The 18619-nt window shown below is 51.8% G+C and overlaps 1 protein-coding gene across 2 annotated transcripts in view; it reads left to right on the top strand.

Moving 5' to 3' along the window:
- The window catches only part of CCM2 (CCM2 scaffold protein), a 38813-nt gene that overhangs the window by 17164 nt on the left and 3030 nt on the right, over positions 1–18619 (top strand). Inside the window, exons 1-9 of one of the 2 annotated variants that reach the window (XM_040592005.1) lie at positions 9949–10161; positions 12541–12714; positions 12913–12996; positions 13213–13396; positions 14814–14950; positions 16065–16200; positions 16704–16761; positions 17553–17691; positions 18199–18337. In XM_040592005.1, coding sequence (XP_040447939.1) covers positions 10150–10161; positions 12541–12714; positions 12913–12996; positions 13213–13396; positions 14814–14950; positions 16065–16200; positions 16704–16761; positions 17553–17691; positions 18199–18337 — 1063 coding nt within the window. In that variant the 5' untranslated portion in view covers positions 9949–10149. Of the gene's footprint in view, positions 1–9948; positions 10162–12540; positions 12715–12912; positions 12997–13212; positions 13397–14813; positions 14951–16064; positions 16201–16703; positions 16762–17552; positions 17692–18198; positions 18338–18619 lie in introns of those variants that run through there. The other variant, XM_040592004.1, reaches the window with a different exon arrangement.

Genomic DNA, 18619 nt, shown 5'->3' with positions numbered 1-18619 from the left:
TGTGTCCTCGATGGTGGTGACATCTGCTGTTGGATGTCGGTCTTCCCATAAACCTAATTTTTGTGTTCACCTGTGCACAAACTCTTGTAAGGTAAATCCACTGCCTTGGCTGTATGTGGGAGATGCCAAAAGGCTGCATGCTGGTTTTAGGCCAAAACCATCTTGGGTGCTTTCCTCCATGTCTGTGGAACCAAAGCTATAGGCTTTACTGGGATCCTGGGTGGTCTGCAAGTGGGAAGAGACCTCTGATGAAAACCACCAGTAAGCCAGAACTTCACCTTATCTGTGGCTGCCTTGTGGTGGTGTCTGTTTGCCTGTGCCCTGCTGCCTGATCTCCCTGTGGTGGCCATCCACCTCCTGGACCTGGGGTATTGATCTCTCCGGCGTGGCTGGCCTCTCACATCTGCTTCCAAGACTTGCAGAGGCAGATGGGCTCCTTTAAATCATCCCTGCAGCCAGCAGGCTCCCGGGAGCACTGGAAAGTAGGATGACATGTGTGATCTCAGGGGTGCTTGTACTGAAGTGTTGACTGATGCAGGTGGATCTCTGCGAGAGTCTTTCACGTGGGCGAAGGGCTGAGTAACAGCACTGCTCTGGCTGAGCTTGCTGGGGGGGCCTGTGAACCACAAACCTGTGTGGTGCTTGTGGGAGTTGGGACAATGCTGGTGCTGAACGCTGCGGAGCAGAGGCTCGCTGGGGACAGGTGTGCCCAGCTCTGCCTCAGGTTGACCTGTGCAGGGCTGGGAGCTCGGGAGCGGGGTGGGGAGGGGGACTCAGTTCTTTGAGCACTGTTTAATACACCAATTAAAATGGCTGCATTACTCTTGGCTGCTTCCACCACCTCGTTGGCTGTGTGACCAGTTGGGCTGGCACAGCTGAGGGAAGCACAGAGATGGTGGGAGCGACCTCCTGGAGCTGTCTCTGATGCTGGAAAACCTTGAGGCTTTGCAGCTGGACATATGGCAACCTTCTCCTTGGGGGTTTGTTTGCATGCAGCTCAGCTTTAGTGTGACTCTAGAAGCTGGACTTAAGGAGAAGACCCTGGAGGTTTAGTTTTGGACAGAAAAAAAACTTAGGGATGTAAAGCAAATGTTCAAATTTGAAAGGAGTGTGTTCAAAATTCTTTAGTTTGGATACCTGGGATAGAAACTTGTCAGGCAAATCAGGGATTATTCCTCTGCACCTTGCTTGTAAATAGGATGCTAGATCTAAAGGTTCACTTCTTGGCATAAATAAATGTTTACCATGCAAGCAGTTATGTTCATAATTATTGAGTAGGAGGGGGTTTAATGCATGAACTGATCTAGTGTCCAGTGTTAACAGCAGTATGTGTAGCTAAACATGGGAAATAGGGAAAGGAGAACAGTGTAAGTGAGCTTCATTTTTCCTCCTCACCTCACTCCTCTGGGCTCACCTGAGGAGCTGGTACTCCTCCAGGGAGAGGGAAGATGTCACATCCCAAGGAATCAGCTGGACTCAGGGAAGCTGGTAAGCTCATGTTTCCCAGCCAGAAATGGAAAAATACGGTTCTGTAACAGAAATGAACAGACTTGCCTGTGGCCAGGCAGCTCCAGTGCTTTCTTGTGTTACAACTCCACTTGGTTTCTGCACTCTGACACCTTTTTGATCTCTGAATTTTGGCAAGACCCCCTGGAAACTGTGGAAAACAGTAACTCTCCCTCCAGAGTGGGCTGCAGGGGCCATGAAGGCTGCAAATAAGCTGATCTTGCCACCCTTTTGCCCCACGAATATCAGTTAAGTGCTAGAGATGAAAGGCATTAGACAGTGCTGACACTGTGCCCCTTGAAGACCCTCCTCTGACCAGCTGTTTGGTGGGTGCTGCTGGTACCAGCAGAAGGCTGTTTGCTACCGCTAGCACCCCTCCATATCAACATAATCGGAGGAGAGGCAGTGGGGACATGCCAGGTCTGGATTGCTCCAGCAAGAAGTCATTGGCTTCTTGCCTCTTGCCCACAGGGCTTAAATTTAACTTGGAACTTAATCTGGGTTTGGATAAAAATGTGTCAGGTAAATCGGGGATCACTCCCCTGCACCTTGCTTGTAAAGAGGGTACTAGATCTAAAGGTTCGTTCCTTGGCACAAATAAACTTTTATTGTGCAAGCAGCTGATGTTAATAATATTGAGTAGAAGGGGGCTTAATGCGTGAACTGAAATGATCTAGTGTCCTGTGTTAATGGCAGTATTCACACCTAACAATCTAAGATGGGCTTAAATTCTGTTCAGTCCTGCAGGTGTGGATTCCTGAAACCAGGAAGGGACATGGCAAGAGGTTAAACCAAGCCTGTGACCTGTTATTTCATGAGATCCTGAGCTGCTTGTACCACAATATGAAATGACTTGGGGTAAAGCCCAAGGAAGCACTGCGCGTAGAGGAGGAGGATTTAGTCGGAGGCTGTGATGCCTTCCCTTCCCTCTTGAATTCAGTGTGAAGCTGCTTGCTGGGAAGTTCCACTACAAACTGCTAAGCTGAGTCAAGGCGAGCCTCCTGCATGTCTCTGCCTCCAGCCTCTTGCTCCAGATGTATCAGCTCAGTCTGGCTCATCTGCATGCCCAGAGATGAAAGCTTGGGTGGAGGGCTGAGCCGGGTGTTAGGAATCTCTTTGGGAGGAGGAACAAGGCTCTGCTAAAAATAGCTGGGGAAAATTCCTTTCCTCTTGCTGTAGAGGAAAATCCTGTCAGGGAGTCTGGAGCCTGGCTTAGCTGGCAAGGCAGTCTGAAACATGAAAACTGGGAGCCGAGCCTTGTTTTGTAAGTGGGTTTTGTGCAACTGTTGTCCTTAGTCTTGAGCTGCTATGTTATTTGGGATTTTTTAAGATGAATGTGGGCGCCAGCTCACTTTTTAGCAGAATTGTGTTTCTACATTACTTAGATTTAATAACGTGTGTGTTTGAAATCAAATGCAGCGTTTCTGGCTGAAATACAAATTTCTTACTTATTCCACACTGGTGAGTGTCAGCTCCACATCAGCCAGCTGGGAGCTGGGGAGGAGTGAGAGGTCCTGGGGCCAGCAGGAACCCCTTGTTCCTTAACTCAGCCCAGTGAAGGTGAAGCCAGGTCTTGTGGAATTATGTGAGGGGCTGTCCCACCAGAAAACTGCTGGGCAGAGTGGCAGGATCGCCTCCAGAGACTTCCCTACAAGCTGGTCAAAATGATCTCCAAGAAGATCTTTGCGCTGGCTGGGTTGGAGGAAAGCTGTGGCAGTTAGAAGGGGGATGGATGATTAATGTGGCACAAATGGAGCTGGAAAACTGCCTGCAGGGTGGGGTGAGGAAGGACAATGACCTCAACGAGAGCCCCTCCTTCATGCCCTAGTGGGTATGAAGCTATTTTTACCTGGCACTAAAAAGCAAGAGTTGCACCTTATCCATTCTGCAGGCAAGGCTGCAAGAGGACTGTAGCCTCTGCATCAAAGGAATTGAGTTTTATCCCTTTTCTGATCCCAGCATGTTGGGTTGTGGTCTCAGATGTTTAGCTCCTCAGAGAGAGGAGGGGACACTGCTACAACTGCCCTTTCTGGCAGTCAGCTTGCAGTAAGGTATTGCACCGGAGAAGCTGCATGAAACAGATGGAAAGCTGAACATCGCTGGCTTTGCCAGACACAGGAACAGAGTTGTCCGAGAAGACTCCACAACACGATGTAGTAAGAGCTGCAGGTCAAGCTGCAGATCCCCAGGTGATCCTTTGCATCCTCCTTGCTTAGATGTTCCCTATGCTTCACTGTCTAGGTCGAGCACAGGTAGATCTCACCCATGAGGAGGCTGAAGTCTGCAGCAGCAATGAAGACTCCACTACCTGGATGATGCTCCTGTAGATGGAGCGTGCTCTGCCCACTGTGGAAGCCACCAGAGGATGCTTCTGTATGTTGTTTCTCACTCCACATGCAAAGCTGTGGCTAAGCACCTGGGCTAATGCAGGTGAAGTTTGAAATGCTGTTCTGGCCAGCCTGCTGCTGATGGGGGACGCTGTGGATGGGCTGCAAAGATCCTTTACACCAACAGCCTCATCCCAGCAAGCATCAGTGGAACTCAGCATGATGAGACAAAGTCGAGGGCACTTTGCAGTGCCTCTGTGCTGTGTTCAGGTGCTGGAGTTGCAAATCTGGCTTCAGCATCCTCCCAGTGCTGAGGGAGCAGGGTCTGTGGCTGTGACCGTGGCTTTGCAGAGAGAAGCTAGCAAAGGTCAGGAGGATGGGTGGTATCCAGCCCTGCAATGCCTACCCTCCTCTGCATAGTCTTGGCACCTTGCCTGCAGCTTTGGTCTTGATTAATTTTTGACTCCGTGCCTGGCATCATTATCCAGAACCCCCCTCTTAAATCCTTGCTGTAGCATTTAGCTAAAGCTGATAAAAAGCTGAAGCTGTTCTTAGCTTTCAGCTTCATAAAGGAATCTCTTGAATAATAGTTTGATTTAGTGTTTTAGCATCCAGATATCTTTGTGGGGAGGAGAGCAGCTCTTCTGCAGCACTGTTGGTGTGCCAAGTTCAGCACTGAACCCAGAGATACCCTGTCTGGAGTTTCTCAAAGTGAATGCTGACACACCCTCATCTTTCTGCACCTCCTGTGCAAATCAGTCCCCCAGTGCCAGTTTACTACTCTGTCAAATGCTTCCTGTTGACAAAAATGGGAGGAAAGTGGAATAAAAGGGCTGTGGGAAGATGTTGCCAGCTGGTGTGCTGTGGCATTGATGCTCTGAACCTGGCAGTGGGATGAGGAGGAAGCAGTAAGGGGCATGTAACAGGAATGTGTCCCATGGGTGATCTTCAGTCCAGATCCCCTATGGAGCTTTGAGGGGGTTCCCAAGCTGGCTCTGTGGCTCCTGTGGAGCTGCTGAGCTCTCGGTGTATTTTTCCTTGCAGTGGTGGGATCTGAATGGTGCATTTGGGGGTCCTGGGCACCAGCCCATCTTATTGAAAGCTGCTTTCCTACTGTGCATGTCTGCACCAAATGTTCTGCTATGAAACCACCTCAGTGGAGTTAAGCATGTAGAGGGCCCTGCTCTTGCTCAGGGCTGTGGCTGCTGGCAGCAGGCTGGGTGCTGTTGCTGGTCAAAACAACTGCAAAACTGCTTGGCTTTGCTGCGTGCGTTGCTGAGCTGCTTGTAGAGCGTGAATTTTGGCTTGTGCTCTGACTGCCATCTACAAGCCAAACATCTAAGGCAGCCTCCTGAGCAGCTCAGTCCTCTGTGTAGCAAGCACAGGAGTTCACATACGTAACTGGCTGCTTTGAGGAAGAGCTTGAGTACTGGCAAAGTCAAAATAAGCCTAATTACAGGGACGGGATGATCTGGAAAAGGTCACATCTACCTGAACATCGATAGCTGCTCCCAGTACTTGGTTGAGGACCAGAAAAGATCTTGGTAGGCTCCAGGGTGAGCCAGCAACATGTCCTCATGGCAGGGCTGGCCACCAGCCTCCTGGGCTCCTCTGGGGCAAGAGGTGATCCCCCGGAGCACTAGGCTCCCAGTACAAGAGACTGGGATATACTGGAGCATGTTCAGCAGATGGTGAAGGGCTTAAGGCATCTCTTGTATGAGGAAAGGCTGAGAGCTAGGACTGCTCAGCCTGGAGGAGAGGAGGCTTGAGGGGATTTTATTAAAGTATATAAACACCTCATAGGGGGAGTGAAGAAAGGAAGGAGGATCTGGGCTCTTTGCAGTGTCAGAATAAGAGGCAACAGGCACAAACTGAAACACAGGGACTTGTATTCAAGCATAATAAACCTTCTTTAATGTGATGATGGTCAAACACTGGATGAGATGCCCCACAGTTCACAGGTTCTCCATCCTTGGAGATGCCCAAAGCCTGACTGGACATGGTCCTGGCCCTCTGCTTCCCCTGAGTACTCCTGGCCAAGCCTCTGTGCCTGTAGGTGCATGATGCTGCCATACAGACCTGGATGCTGAGGTTGGAAGGGTGAGGAAATCTGGCAGTTACGGGCTGTGCAAGGTCTGCAGCCTGTTCCCAAGGCAGCAGGGCATTTGCTGGGATTAAGATTTTTTTTAGCAGCTGGTGCTGTAATTCCATCACTGCCAGGTCATGAGGAGAGCTGGTGGTCTATTGTCTGAGAGGCTTTGCACCGGGCTGGAGGGAGCTGCTGAGTGTTTCACCACCTGGGTGGGGACCCACCTTGGTCAGGCAGAGAGAAACAAGGCCGTTACGGCTTCCCTCTGCCAACAGGCTGAGGAATAGGAAGTCATTTGGAGCTAAATCTCTGCTTCATCAGGTTGTACCTGTGGTAGTTTGCAGCTTTGTGTTGGGTGCTTGTGTTTGCGCTGAGGTGGTGTGACGGAACAGCAAATGCGAAGGTTGGGGTAAACCCAGGCTATTTTCTGCTTTCTGCCTGGGTTTCCTGGGAGAAAAAACCCAAGACCCCTAGCCCTGCTTGTGTTGTGGAGCACTTATCTGTGGAGCAAAGAAATATAAGTAATAAAGCCTTCTTTTGGCAGGGCTGTGCGCTTGCAGCTTTACTTTGAGGATACAGAGTATGTACTCATCATGTGTCTGGCTTTCCCAGGTCAGAATTCACACAGGTCCTCATCACCCTCTGCTCGCAGAACGCAGCGGCCAGCGCTGCAGAGCCTGGCCTGGACTCCAGCTGTGCCCAGGCGATGCCGAACCCGCAGAGCCCGTGTTTCTCTGGCATTGCCATGCTGGAGGCTGGCTGGAGTTTTTCTTAACAGCCAGGTCTTCTCTAAACACCCTGAATGTGGTTTTTCTTGCTTGGTTTCACATTTTTATTATTACAGGCACCTCCCTGTGACTTTTTGTCCTTCCACATGCACCACTGTAGTCCTTTTCTTAGTTTCCTCTGCTAACAGTAAGCTGACCCAGAGCCCCTTTGGGCTTAGTTAATTATTTCACCTGCTGCCATACCACGTGCTCCCTTTGTGCAGATACTTCCTCTGCTGAGCCTTTGCATCATCAATATGCTTGAGGTTGGCTTTCCCATCTGCCCAGGAGCATAGCCTGGTCCTGGGGCGCTGCCAGCAGCTCTCTAGGAGAGTGTGCTGCCCTTACCCAGGTGAGTGTGTCCCTTTAGGAGCAGGATAACTGGATTGGAGGTGCAGGCTGTCCCTGGGGACATAGAGCATACTGGCCAGCAGCAGCAATGGGTGGCCTTTAAGAGCTTGGGTGCCCTTAAACTCCATGATGCAGACGTGCTGGGGGAGAATTAGCCTTACAAACTTGCATTCGAGATAATCCATGCAAGGGGATTAAGAAGCTGTTTCCTAGTAAGTGGGATGCTTGTTCTTTGTGTTCAGTTCAAAGTGTTGAATGTATTTAAAGGAGCTGTCCATGACCTCACTGATTTTTAGACTGGTACAAGCAGCCAGGCTCTGAGTGAAAGCAGCACAAGAAATTTTCTAAAAACTCCCAGTGCTCCAGCTGGAGTAATAATGATCTAGACGAAATTTAAATCCTCTCTTTTCCCAAAAATGGCTTTCTTGGGATTTCCAGAGGCTGAGGACAGAGCTGGCTAGGGGCTGCAGGGGAGCATGGGATGGGTGAGCAAACTCTGATGAAGTGGGTGCTGCTGCTGATCTAGATGACTGATTTTTTTTCCCCAGCAGCAGGGGGAAGGTGCACGTCATCGGTCATCCTACCTCTAACAGGACTGGGGACTGCTGTGCTTACGTCGAGAGAGCCCCCGTCTTGCTGCCTGAGGTGGGGGCTGCTTATTTGGGGCACCAAATAAAGTGTTTTTTGAAGTCTCCATGTTGTGAGATGCTGGGGGAGCGCAGAGAGCTTTACTGGCATATTAATGAGGTTGCAAACTCCTTTGATTTAACTCCTCACGCCCCTGGTCACCTTGAGAGCTTTCAGGGAGAGGAGGGCATGGAGCTTCCTGCTCAGTGTCTTGAAGGTCTGATGATGGGTCAGACTGTCTTCCCTGAGTACTAACTGGCTTAACCTCCCTGGGCCTACTCTGCTGCCAGGAGCAGTGCCAGCCCTTGCAGGGAGCTGCCTCTGTCATCTCTGCCTCACACCTCAGCAGTGGCTAGTCTCCGGTGCCAGAGAGAGGTAGGGAATTGCAGGCAGGTCCTAATGTAGCTGGTGGGGTTGGTGAAACCGGTTACATGTTTTGTTGGCCTCAGACAGGAGAAATGGTGTCGGAGAGCTGAATCACACTGACACAGATGCAAGCTTGGGATGGTGAGAGGTTCTCTGGACTGTGCTGTGTCTCCATCTCTCTCCTGGCAGCTCATGGCTGTGTCTGATCTAGGCTGGGGGGCTTAGCCCCAGGCTAAGTCTGGTCTCCTGGGCTTTTTCCTGAGAGTTTGTCTTATTTCCATTGAATTTTCAGCCCCTGGAGCATTAGCAGGTAGCTTGGCCAAGGCAACCTCTTTTACCTGGGCCACCAAATCCAAGGAAGGGCTCGCCATGGCCAGGAGTGTCCCTGGAACCTGGTGGCAGCCAGGCCCTGGCACTCACTAGAGACATGTGCCCTGGCCCTTGTGGGGTTTGGGGGGACACTGGTGTGGCACGCTCTGCCCCAGTTTCTCACCAGCATTCTTTGTTCAAACATATATGAATGTAGATCAGGTGAGCTGGGTCTCCCCCAAAAAAAAATCCAGCCAAAGCCCATCTGCTGTTCTTCATAGAGCCCCTTCCCCTGCCCACTGGCATGCCTTTCCCTGTTGGTTTGGCCTGGTTGGCTAAACTCAGCTGTGAGACACTCTCTCAATTAGTCAAGTCTTAAGTGCCTCATTAAATGGATGAAATTACTGTTTTCCTCCTTAATTTTAGAGCTGACTGCAGCAGGAAACCCTGAGGGATGACCACACTGGCCCATCCTCTGCCAGGAGCTGCCTCTGTCCATGAAATGCCAAGTCCCAGCTGGCACAAGGTGTTCATGTAACCCCTTCCCTGCTGCTTTCTCCTGACTTCAAGACATAAATGTGTTTGAGAAGCAAACCATGTGGGAACGAGCTCCTGGCAGCTCTTGCCTGCGCTGTGCTGCTAGTGCCTGGCCAGTCCCCCGGCACGGGGGACCTGCCCTTCCCAGACAAGCTGTTGTTTTGGCGGAGCCCCGCTCCCCATCCCAGTGGCTTTTACAGCCCAGGCTGTCCTGGTGCAGATGGCTCCAGGCTGGAGAGAGACCGCAGGGAGGTGGGCTGGGAGATCACCTTCAGGGATTGCAGTTATGGTCAAGGAGTGGGGAAAAAAGAAAAACTTTTATTTTATGGATTTTAAGGAGAGATGGGATCCTTCTCTTCCTTGACCTACTAACTAGGCAGCGTGCTGGTGGGATTTGCTTGTGTCTAAGATGGGAGTCTGCTTGATGCAAGTGCCAGGTGACTGGCTCCTGACGGGTCTTCAGGTGCTGTGTTTCCAACCAACTTCCTCAACGCCTCTGCTCAATGAGTGGATATCACCAGGGAAATGACCAACCTCTGCCTTATCTGTGAAATTAGCACCTTGTTTTCACTAATCCTCTGAGCCTGACTCTTGGGCTCATGTTTGAGCCCAGCAAGACTCACTTGAACACTTTGCGCTCTCCCAAAGCGTCTTCTGGGAGGCCTTGGTTCCAGCAGGGAGCTCTTAACCTCATTTCCAAGCTTTGCTTCTCACATGTGAAACTTAAGGACTCAAAATTCGGGTCCTGAAAAAGCTTTACAGCCCTTGGTCTCAATAGATGTCAGAGAACAAAATAGCTCTGAAACTCAGAGGAGAAACGAGGGTTAAAAATCCCTGTGGGCTGGAGATATCTCCATCCCAGTGCAAGTCCAGGCTGTAGCGGCAAAGGATGTTGGCGTTTAGGGGTGCAGGAGGTGGGACAGCATGGCTGGGAGCCGGGAATGGGATCGAGCTTTGAAAAACAGGTTTCTGTGCCTCACCTTGCCTCGTGCCGGGCCCCGTTGCTGATAAACCTCGCAACCAACAACTTTATTTTGTCGCTGTTGCTGCGTGTAACAGAAGGAAACTGCGGTTATTGCACTTCCTGGCCACGAGCCGGCAGGCAACTGAAAGCTCCTGCGTTTGCCAGACCTTTGGGACGGGTGGCGAGCTTTGGAAGCCCCTGAGACGAGGGTAGCAGCCTCTCTCCCCTCGGGAGGTGCTGCTGGTGAGCCACCAAAGGCTCTGTGCCGGCACAGTTTGGTTTTGCTCTCTGTGGCTGGGTACTTTGATGGAGAACGAGGTAGGTGCTGGTTTTATATGGGCTCCCAGAAATGGAGAAGCTGTTGCTCCACATTGCATCATGCTGGGTGAGGCTTCCGCCATGGATTTGGGCTCCCAAATCCTCCTTCAAGGAGGAATGATGGCCCTGTCACAGCATTCTCCCAGCCCTATGGAGGCTGCCTGCATCCTCAAGGGAAAAGCGAGACTTCCTTCTGGTTTGCTCCATATGGATTGGGCCGGATCCGGCAGCCTTGACACAGAGACGTGAACAGAGCTGGAGCTGCCGGACCATGGCTGGTAGAGGGGGAAGCGTCTGGGGGACTGTTGTGGTACAGCCCTGACTCCGGCGGCAGGTTTCTGCATCACTCTGCTCTTGATTCCTAAAGGAGGCTGAGGGAATGAGGTCTTCATGCACCAGCAGCTGAGGTTTGGGGTTGGATACCTTTGTAGCTGGGGGGGGGGGGGGGGGGGGGGGGGGGGCAGAGCTGGGGTCGAGCCCCATGATCTGGTCTTGGCAAACAGACCTGTTGTGTTGAGGATTTTCTTTCTGGAGCCAGGAGCAGTCCCAGCCCCTCGGCAGGAGCCAGCTGGGTTGATGCTCCATATCAGGAGCCTGACAGAAAAGAGGGATGAAATCTGCGGTGCTTGACGGTGCTGGTCCTGCTGCTGTAAAGGCAGAGCTGTTTCACGAGGTCAGCATCATATAGCTGTGTTTTCGATCCCTTTTGTCCTATAAATTCTCTCTATTTTTATCTCCCTGGTCCAAGGGACGCTTTTTCAGGGCCAGCCTGTCCCCAACGTCCTTGTAGTGCCTGGCTCACTCTGGGAGCCGGTAAACCAACCAGGAGCTTTTCCATCCCACTTTCCCATCCTAGTCCAATGGTTTCAAATTCTTTTGGTCTGCCCTGTTCCTGTAGATCTTCCATGCTCATCTACATTAAGAAAAGCCAACAGGAGAGGCTGAAGCTGCCTGATGGGAGCAGGTCCCACGCGTGCTCCTGAGCACAGTGCATCAGCTGCTGTGCAGGGAGGGACACTGCTGGGAGTAGGTGACGCGGTGATGGCACTCCTCCACCAAATATGATGTCCCATAGCAAGTCTCAAGCAGTTCAAGAGAAGGGTCTGCAGCAGTTCTTGACAGTGGTTTCCCAGGCAAGGTCCTGCAGTGGGCGGCTGCAAGAGATGAGCTCAATTTGCTGCAGGCTGCTGCTCTTTGAGGTTGCAAAGTACTCCACGCTTTTCTGAGCAGGAGCTCTTGGTTTATATTTAATTAATTTGCCTTTCAAAACCTCTTTTCTGCCTCTGCAGATTGTACAGTCCTTTTTCTTGCCGGTGAGAATCAACAAAGCCAAAGCATGGTTGCCCAGAGGGGTGGGAAGCAGAGAGCATCACTGCCATGGGGCTGGGCAGCTGGAGCTGAGTGTTGGTGGTGGCTGGGCAGCCAGCGAGGCCACCAAGGAGCTCTGCCTTCCCGCTCCACACCACGCAGTGGGCATTCAACACTGCTGTGGGTGCAGAGCCTTGGATCTGGCCGCTTCAAAGCATCCATTTGAGCTGGTAAACTTGGAATTGGAGAAGTCTGCCCACGCTGCCAGTCGTTTAGCCGTCGGGCAGGCTGGTGCAGAGCTCAGTGGGGATCTACTACAGGTTGGTGACAGTCCCTGGGTGTGCAGCGTCCCTGGGCTGTCCACCCAGCGCCGAGGTAGGACGGTGGTGATGCTCCCTCTGTAGCTGGGAGTCTGTGGGTGCACGCTGCCACCAGCTGGACTTGTGTTGGCTCCAGTGTTTTTCCAAACCCAGCGCTTAATGGTTTGGGAACTGCACAGACCTTTTTTTCCCAGGGGAGGCTGTCTCCTGGGGTGTTTACTTCTGTTTGTGGGTCTCCCCAGAGACCTCAGACAAGTTTGCAGCTTCTCCGACATTTCCTTTTGCAATCCTTCATCAAGTTGCTCGCAGCAAATGCTTAGACGAAATATAAAATTGCGCTGAGGTGAGGATTCCTCCTGCCAGCTTTGCATGTGGCCGTGGCTTGCTCACTCTTACAGCTCTTGGTCTGTATATATATTTGTATTTATCCTTAACTGAAAGGTTGGGCATTGTGACTTTGGGGGAAGAATGTCCCATTTTGGTAGCAGGCGCTTATCAACACTTGCGGTCTTTCCCAGCATGTTGCAGGAAAGGGATTTTCAGTGGAAGATCATGCACTCATGGATTCATGGCTCTGAAACCAGCCTGTCCATGGGGTGGTTGGGGCTGGTAAAACCAGGCTGCAAGGACAGATGTATGGGCTGGAGGAGCACTGGGCAGTGGGTGCTGCTGGTTCCCCCCCTTTTTGGCACAGAAACTCTCTCTCTCACCCCTGACCTCAATGCCCTGGTGTTTCCCTTTCCCTCCTCAGCCTGGAATAGTGTCTCCTTTCAAACGAGTCTTCCTAAAGGGTGAAAAAGGTCGGGATAAAAAAGCCCAGGAGAAGGTTACGGAGAGACGGCCTCTGCATACGGTGGTGGTGTCCCTGCCTGACCGCGTTGAACCAGATGTGCTGCTGAATGACTACATCGAGAAAGAAGTGAAGGTAACACCTGCATGGCTGGGGCTTGTATAAAGGCATGAGAGATCTTCCATATATAGGTGCATTTAGCAGCCTCTAAATAGGGTCTTGGGCCACCATGCCTTTGCTCTGCGCTGATGGCATATTTCTTGCAGTAGCTGCTGTGTTCAGGGGCGTGCTTAGCTTGCACATGCTGTTAACGGTTTGGTTCTTCTTTTCCAGTATTTAGGTCAACTCACATCCATCCCGGGGTACCTGAATCCCTCGAGCCGCACGGAAATCCTACATTTGATCGATAATGCAAAGGTGAGTGCTCAGCGTGTTGAATGACCTGCTCTGCATACTCTTTCTCTAACATCCAGCAAGAGAAAAAAAGATGTTTATGGAGCTTCCTCGGAGCTTGTTCCTGGTCTAACTGGTGCCCTCCATCCTGGTGTTACAAATGTGGGAGGGAAGCCCGTTACCAGATGGTTATGAAAGGGAAAATAATTCATTAAATCAGTGTAAATATGTTTATTTTAGAGAGCACACCAGCTCCCAGGGCAGCTGACCCAAGAACACGATGCTGTCATCAGTCTCTCTGCCTACAACATCAAGCTGGTGTGGAGGGATGGAGAAGATCTCATCCTCAGGGTCCCCATCCATGACATCGCATCTGTTTCCTACATCCGAGATGACTCCTCTCATTTGGTTGTGCTGAAAACAGGTAGGTTGTGGCCGGCACGGGCAGGCTGTAGCCTTGTGGTTGGGGTTTGCTGTGTGTTTTGGGGTTGTGGGGCAGAAGCCCACAGCAGCCAGTATTGCCCATGTGTGGGACGGCAGCTGGCCTGACCAGAAACAGGACACAGGCAATGCTGGGTGAGCACAGATCAAAACTATTGGTGTCCTTCACGGAATCCTAGAATGGTTTAGGTTGGAAGGGACGTTAAAGATTATCTAATTACAGCCCCCCTGCCATGCACAGGGCCCCCTTCCCCCAGCCCCGGTGGCTCCCAGCCCCGTCCAGCCTGGCCTTGGGCACTGCCAGGGCTGGGGCACCCACAGCTGCTCTGGGCAGCCCGTGCCGGCGCCTCGCCGCCCTCACAGGGAAGGATTTCTCCCTCATATCTTGTCTCCTGCCTCATGTTATTTTAATCCATCCTTTTCTGGCGGGGGTGGAGGAAGGACTGGGGATATATGTGTCTTCTGAGGGTGCTGTGACTCGCAGAAGAGTGAGCACACTGGGAGAGGTGAAGGATTCTGGAGCTGGGCTGGGTTGAGTCTGGAGATGAAGTGCAAGTTCATGTGCAGCTTAGAAATTCCCCCTGCAGCCTGTCCTCTGGCAACTGCCAACCCCCAGTTGAGAGCTATCATTTACTGACTCGCAGGAAAGCGTAACAGTTTTATTCTGCATTGCCCATCCTGCTCCAGTCTGTGGGGTCCTCTGTGGGTGTCAGCAAAGAGGAAAAGCAAGGAGAGCAGCTAGAGGCAGCTCCTCCAGCCTGGTCCCCATGCATGTTGGACCTGCCCTGCTCTTTGCAGCCCTTGTACAGGTTGCTGGGAGGATTTTGCCATGAAGTTCGATGTCTAAGTGCCCATGTTGAATAACCAGGGTGATACCTACCGCTTCTGACACACCTCACTTCTTATAATACCTGGAGAGGGCCTCGAGTCTGTCCCCAGCAGCTCTGCCGTGTGTCAAACCTGCGTGGTTTTGGGCTGGAGTGTTTGGGGAACACTGAGCTACTTAGAAGATGTAATGACAGAGATTTACCGGATTATAAACCCCGTGACAACAAAGGACAGTCTATAGAATAAATGAGTAAGTGACTTAGAAGACTGTAATTCTGCTGATGGATTTCTGAGACTGACTAAGCCGTGGAAATGAAGCCAGTGATTTACAGAGTTGTCAGAAACGAGCTCTAAATTACAGGCTTTCCATTCAGAGACTTTGGCCCTGGGCAGCGTTCAGGTAGAGTTCCTGGGCTTCTGAGAGTTCCCTCCTCCAGGGCGTTTTCTCCTGGCTGTGGGATCCTCTGCTCTCCCCACAAGCCGCCTGCTCAGAGGACAGCTTGCCGTGCAAAGACTCCTTGCTGTTCTCTCCCTGCCTCAGCCTTTCCATCATGACTTCTCCTCTTTCTCAGCTCAGGACCCTGGGATCTCCCCAAGCCAGAGTCTCTGTGCGGAGAGCTCCAAAGCGCTTACTTCAAGCTCGCTGTCTGAGAGCGGAGTGGTTCCTGTTGAAGCTTGTTGCTTGGTGGTCCTGGCTACGGAGAACAAAGTAAGACTCAAAACAGTTGATTAAAACTCCGTCCCACGTTGGGATTGCCTCCAGAGTCACCCTCCAATCCAAAAACTTGGGACTGAGATTGCCGGGAGGTTTTCTGACTCTTAGACCAGGGTTACCACAACTTCTTGGGTGATTGAGAGCCACAAGCCCCAGGGTGGCCTCATCCTACACCCCTCAAGTGTCCCCTCTGTTATGTGACCAGGTACTTACCTGGCCATACATTGTGTGACACACATAGGCCTGGTTTTAAGACTGCAGGGTGTGGATTGGGCTTTGCTGGCACACAGGATGCTTACCTGGAGGAGGAAACCTGGTCCCTGCCCCAGCTCCGGGACCTGACTCGGACACGAGAGGGTATCAGAAGATGGTTGTCCCTTGGTGGTGGTGCCTGCTGCCCAGAGCTTTCTCCAGCAGCAGAAAATCTGTGAAGTGAATCTGTCTCACAACAGGATTTTACTAACCAGGGCATTTCCTGATGCTGACCTGGAAATTTGTTTCATCCGGTGTCTGCATCCAGAGATTCTGATCTCGGTCTGTGTGTTCCCACTTCTACAGCAGGAACCCTTTTCCTTCAGGGTGGAGTTTTGCTCACCTTGGTTTTGGCTCTAACACTGTCTTGAGTACCTGCACGTATTTGGGATGTAGGTTATGTAGTGAAAAGCCTAGGGAACTGAACTGAGGAGTAGGACAGAGCACTGGTATGAAATCCGTGTGCTAATTAATAGCTGCGAGTTGATGGAGCATCCAATCTCCCATTGCTTGGGTCTAGGCAGTTGAAGAGGGCTGGAACGCTCCTCTGGCAGTATGGGAGGGTGATGAGGGGTGATATATCTCAGGAGTTTGTTTGCTGTAACACCAAGGAAAAATCCCATGGGAGGTAGCTAATGAGATTTGAGGTTTGTCACTTCCAGCCCTGGAGACCTTGTGGGTCAAGCAGTGTCTGGGATCTTGGATGAGTGAGTTCCCTGTCCTCACTGGGAGGACCACCCCCTCACAAATACAGCACGCTGCTGTCCCACGTGGTGCACCCACCATAGGGAGCCGAAGCGAAGGGCCGCTGTGGTTTCTTCTGCCTTGCACCAGCCCTTCTTTGCTCCCTCCCCAGGTGACTGCCGAGGAGCTGTGCTCACTTCTCAGCCAAGTCTTCCAGATAGTTTACACTGAGTCCACGATAGACTTCTTGGACAGAGCAATATTTGATGGGGCATCCACACCGACGCGGCACATGTCCTTACACAGTGGTGAGTCTGTGCTCTCCTGCTTTGCTTGTTTCTTACCGGGCCCTCGTGAGGGTCTCTCCCCATCTTCACTGGTATCCATCACCTCTCTTCTGCCACGCTCTGAGGTCAGAGCCAGCCTGGCCCAGCCTTGTGTGAAGTATTTAAAAAAAAACCCACCTTCCTCTACTTTAATTGTGAGTTGGATGGGCACGAGGGCTATCTCCTGCCTGCAGATGTCTCCCCAGCTGGGCCATGGGACATCAGCCATCATCCTTTTTCCCCATACCCTTTGCCTCTCTATTCATGTTGGACGCAGGCACTTAATAAAACAGGCCCTTTGCGGTTCTGCATCTCTGCTGAGTCTGTATCCGGTCCTGACACAGCACCGCTCAGCCCCGTCCCCACTGCCTCCCACCTTCCAGCTGTGAAAGCTGAGTCAGACATCTGTGCACATAGGTCATGGGCTGGGAAGAGCACCCAGTTTCTGCCTCTCAAACTCCATGTCTCGAATGTTTTCCTTGCAGATGACTCTTCTACAAAAGTGGATGTTAAGGAACCTTACGAAACGGAAGCAAGCACTTTGTAAGTTAAATGCGGTACACTGAACTCACGGGGCGCTTGGGCTTATTAGTGCAGCCTCACTGCCAGGTTTAAAGCCCCTAGAGCAGGAACTGCTGCAGTCTGCACATTGAAAAGCTTCTGCTCAGTCTGGCTGAAACGTTGGGTGGTGTTTTTACTGTCCGCGTGCAGTGCCATGGTCCCTGCCTCCGCAGCGTCCGTGGCTGGATTGTTCTGCCACCGCAGGTTTCCAGAGAAGGTCGTGTACACCATGTATGCACAGTCCCCTGCGTCAGCAAAGCAGGGCCACAATGCTCGTCCGGCTGCTTTGTCTTGATGAAGTCCAGCTGGAATTGCAAGAAATGGTTCCCCCAAAACCCTTTATTTTGGAAACTTTTTGCCTCCTGAGTCGGTGACTGCTGAAAACATTGATAGCGTTTGTGGGCTGAAAACCTGACACACAAACCAGTTGTTTAAAATTGACTGATGCTGTTTGAAAATTTCACATTTAATGCCAAAATGAGGTGTTTTGAGACTTCTCCGCGCACTGTTCCAAGATAAGAAAGCAGTTAGAGGGGATATTTGCCCACACAGGGCTTAGTTTTCAGCAGGTCACCAAACCAATATAGTTAAAGTCCTCTGGCTGCGTGGGAGCCTTCAGATGCCCTTGCGAGCCGAAGGCTGCCAGCCTTATCGCAGAGAGAGCGCTTCTCCACGTGCCTCTGCTGTTCTGGCTCTCCCGTGCCGCAGCCACCAGTGGCAGCAAGGCAGGAGGTACCCAAGGAGCTCTGGAGGACTCACCATCTGTGTTTCAGTTCCTTTCCAGAAACCTTGGATGCAGGTGACAACTCCCCCTCTTCCTTCTCCACGCAACAGTCTCCACACATTAAGACAGTGAGTGAGAGCGAGCTGAGCACCACGGCGACAGAGCTGCTCCAGGACTATATGATGACGGTAGGGTGTCCTTGGGTCTCAGGACAGGGTGGAGGGATTTTCTTCCCTTTAGGGTGTTGGCACTCCTGGGATTTGGGTTCATTGCCTTGGCGTGTGGAACATGTGCCTATGCTGTGTAGGAACACCTCGTTCTCCTTTTCATACAAGTTGTGCTTGGAGGCCTTGTGGGACCTGAATATGGGCTCACTTCCTTCTCCTGCAGGAGCATCCCCACCCCCTTGTCCCCTCTCACCATGTAAAGGCATGTCACGCCATCCACGGCATGCCAGGTCCGTCACGTCGTGACTCACAGCCCCTGCGTACGCTCACAGCTTGTCCCCATTTGAAAGCTGCCAGCTCAGCAGTGGGTTGCACCAGCCTGTCCTGCTTTTCCATCAGGATGAGCTGGTTCATTACGGCAGCTCTTACCAAACAGTAATAAATCTAATCACCAACATTCCCAGGGCTTCCCATCATCTCTTCCTCCTTAAAAATCAGCAGTGTTTGCGGTGTGCTTCTCTTCCGTAGCTCCGAACAAAACTCTCTTCCCAAGAGATCCAGCAGTTCGCAATGCTCCTGCACGAGTATCGCAATGGGGCTTCGATCCATGAATTCTGCATCAACTTGAAGCAGCTCTACGGAGACAGCAGAAAGTTCCTGCTCTTGGGTGAGTAGCAGCTGCCAGGGATTAGTCATGTGTGACCGACCAAAGGGAGAGCCCTGGCCCATGCCCGGTGCCCATAGCTGATGCACCATGGGCAGTCTGGCGGGATGTGAGGGGCGTGAAGGGCTGGGCATGGATGGCATAATGATTTTTTGGGGTGTCACCAGGCAAGGAGCAACAGCTCAACCCACCTCTCCTTTGGCGATGCCTCTTTCCTGAGGACACCTGGGTCCATGTAGCTCAGCCGCTGGACTCAGAGGTTTGAGTACGCTTCAACATTACAGA

Source organism: Falco naumanni, chromosome 4 (assembly GCF_017639655.2).
Source record: "Falco naumanni isolate bFalNau1 chromosome 4, bFalNau1.pat, whole genome shotgun sequence".
Classification (NCBI taxonomy): domain Eukaryota; kingdom Metazoa; phylum Chordata; class Aves; order Falconiformes; family Falconidae; genus Falco; species Falco naumanni.
The sequence above is the reverse complement of the archived record's forward strand: the minus strand, read 5'-3'. Positions and strand labels throughout refer to the sequence as shown.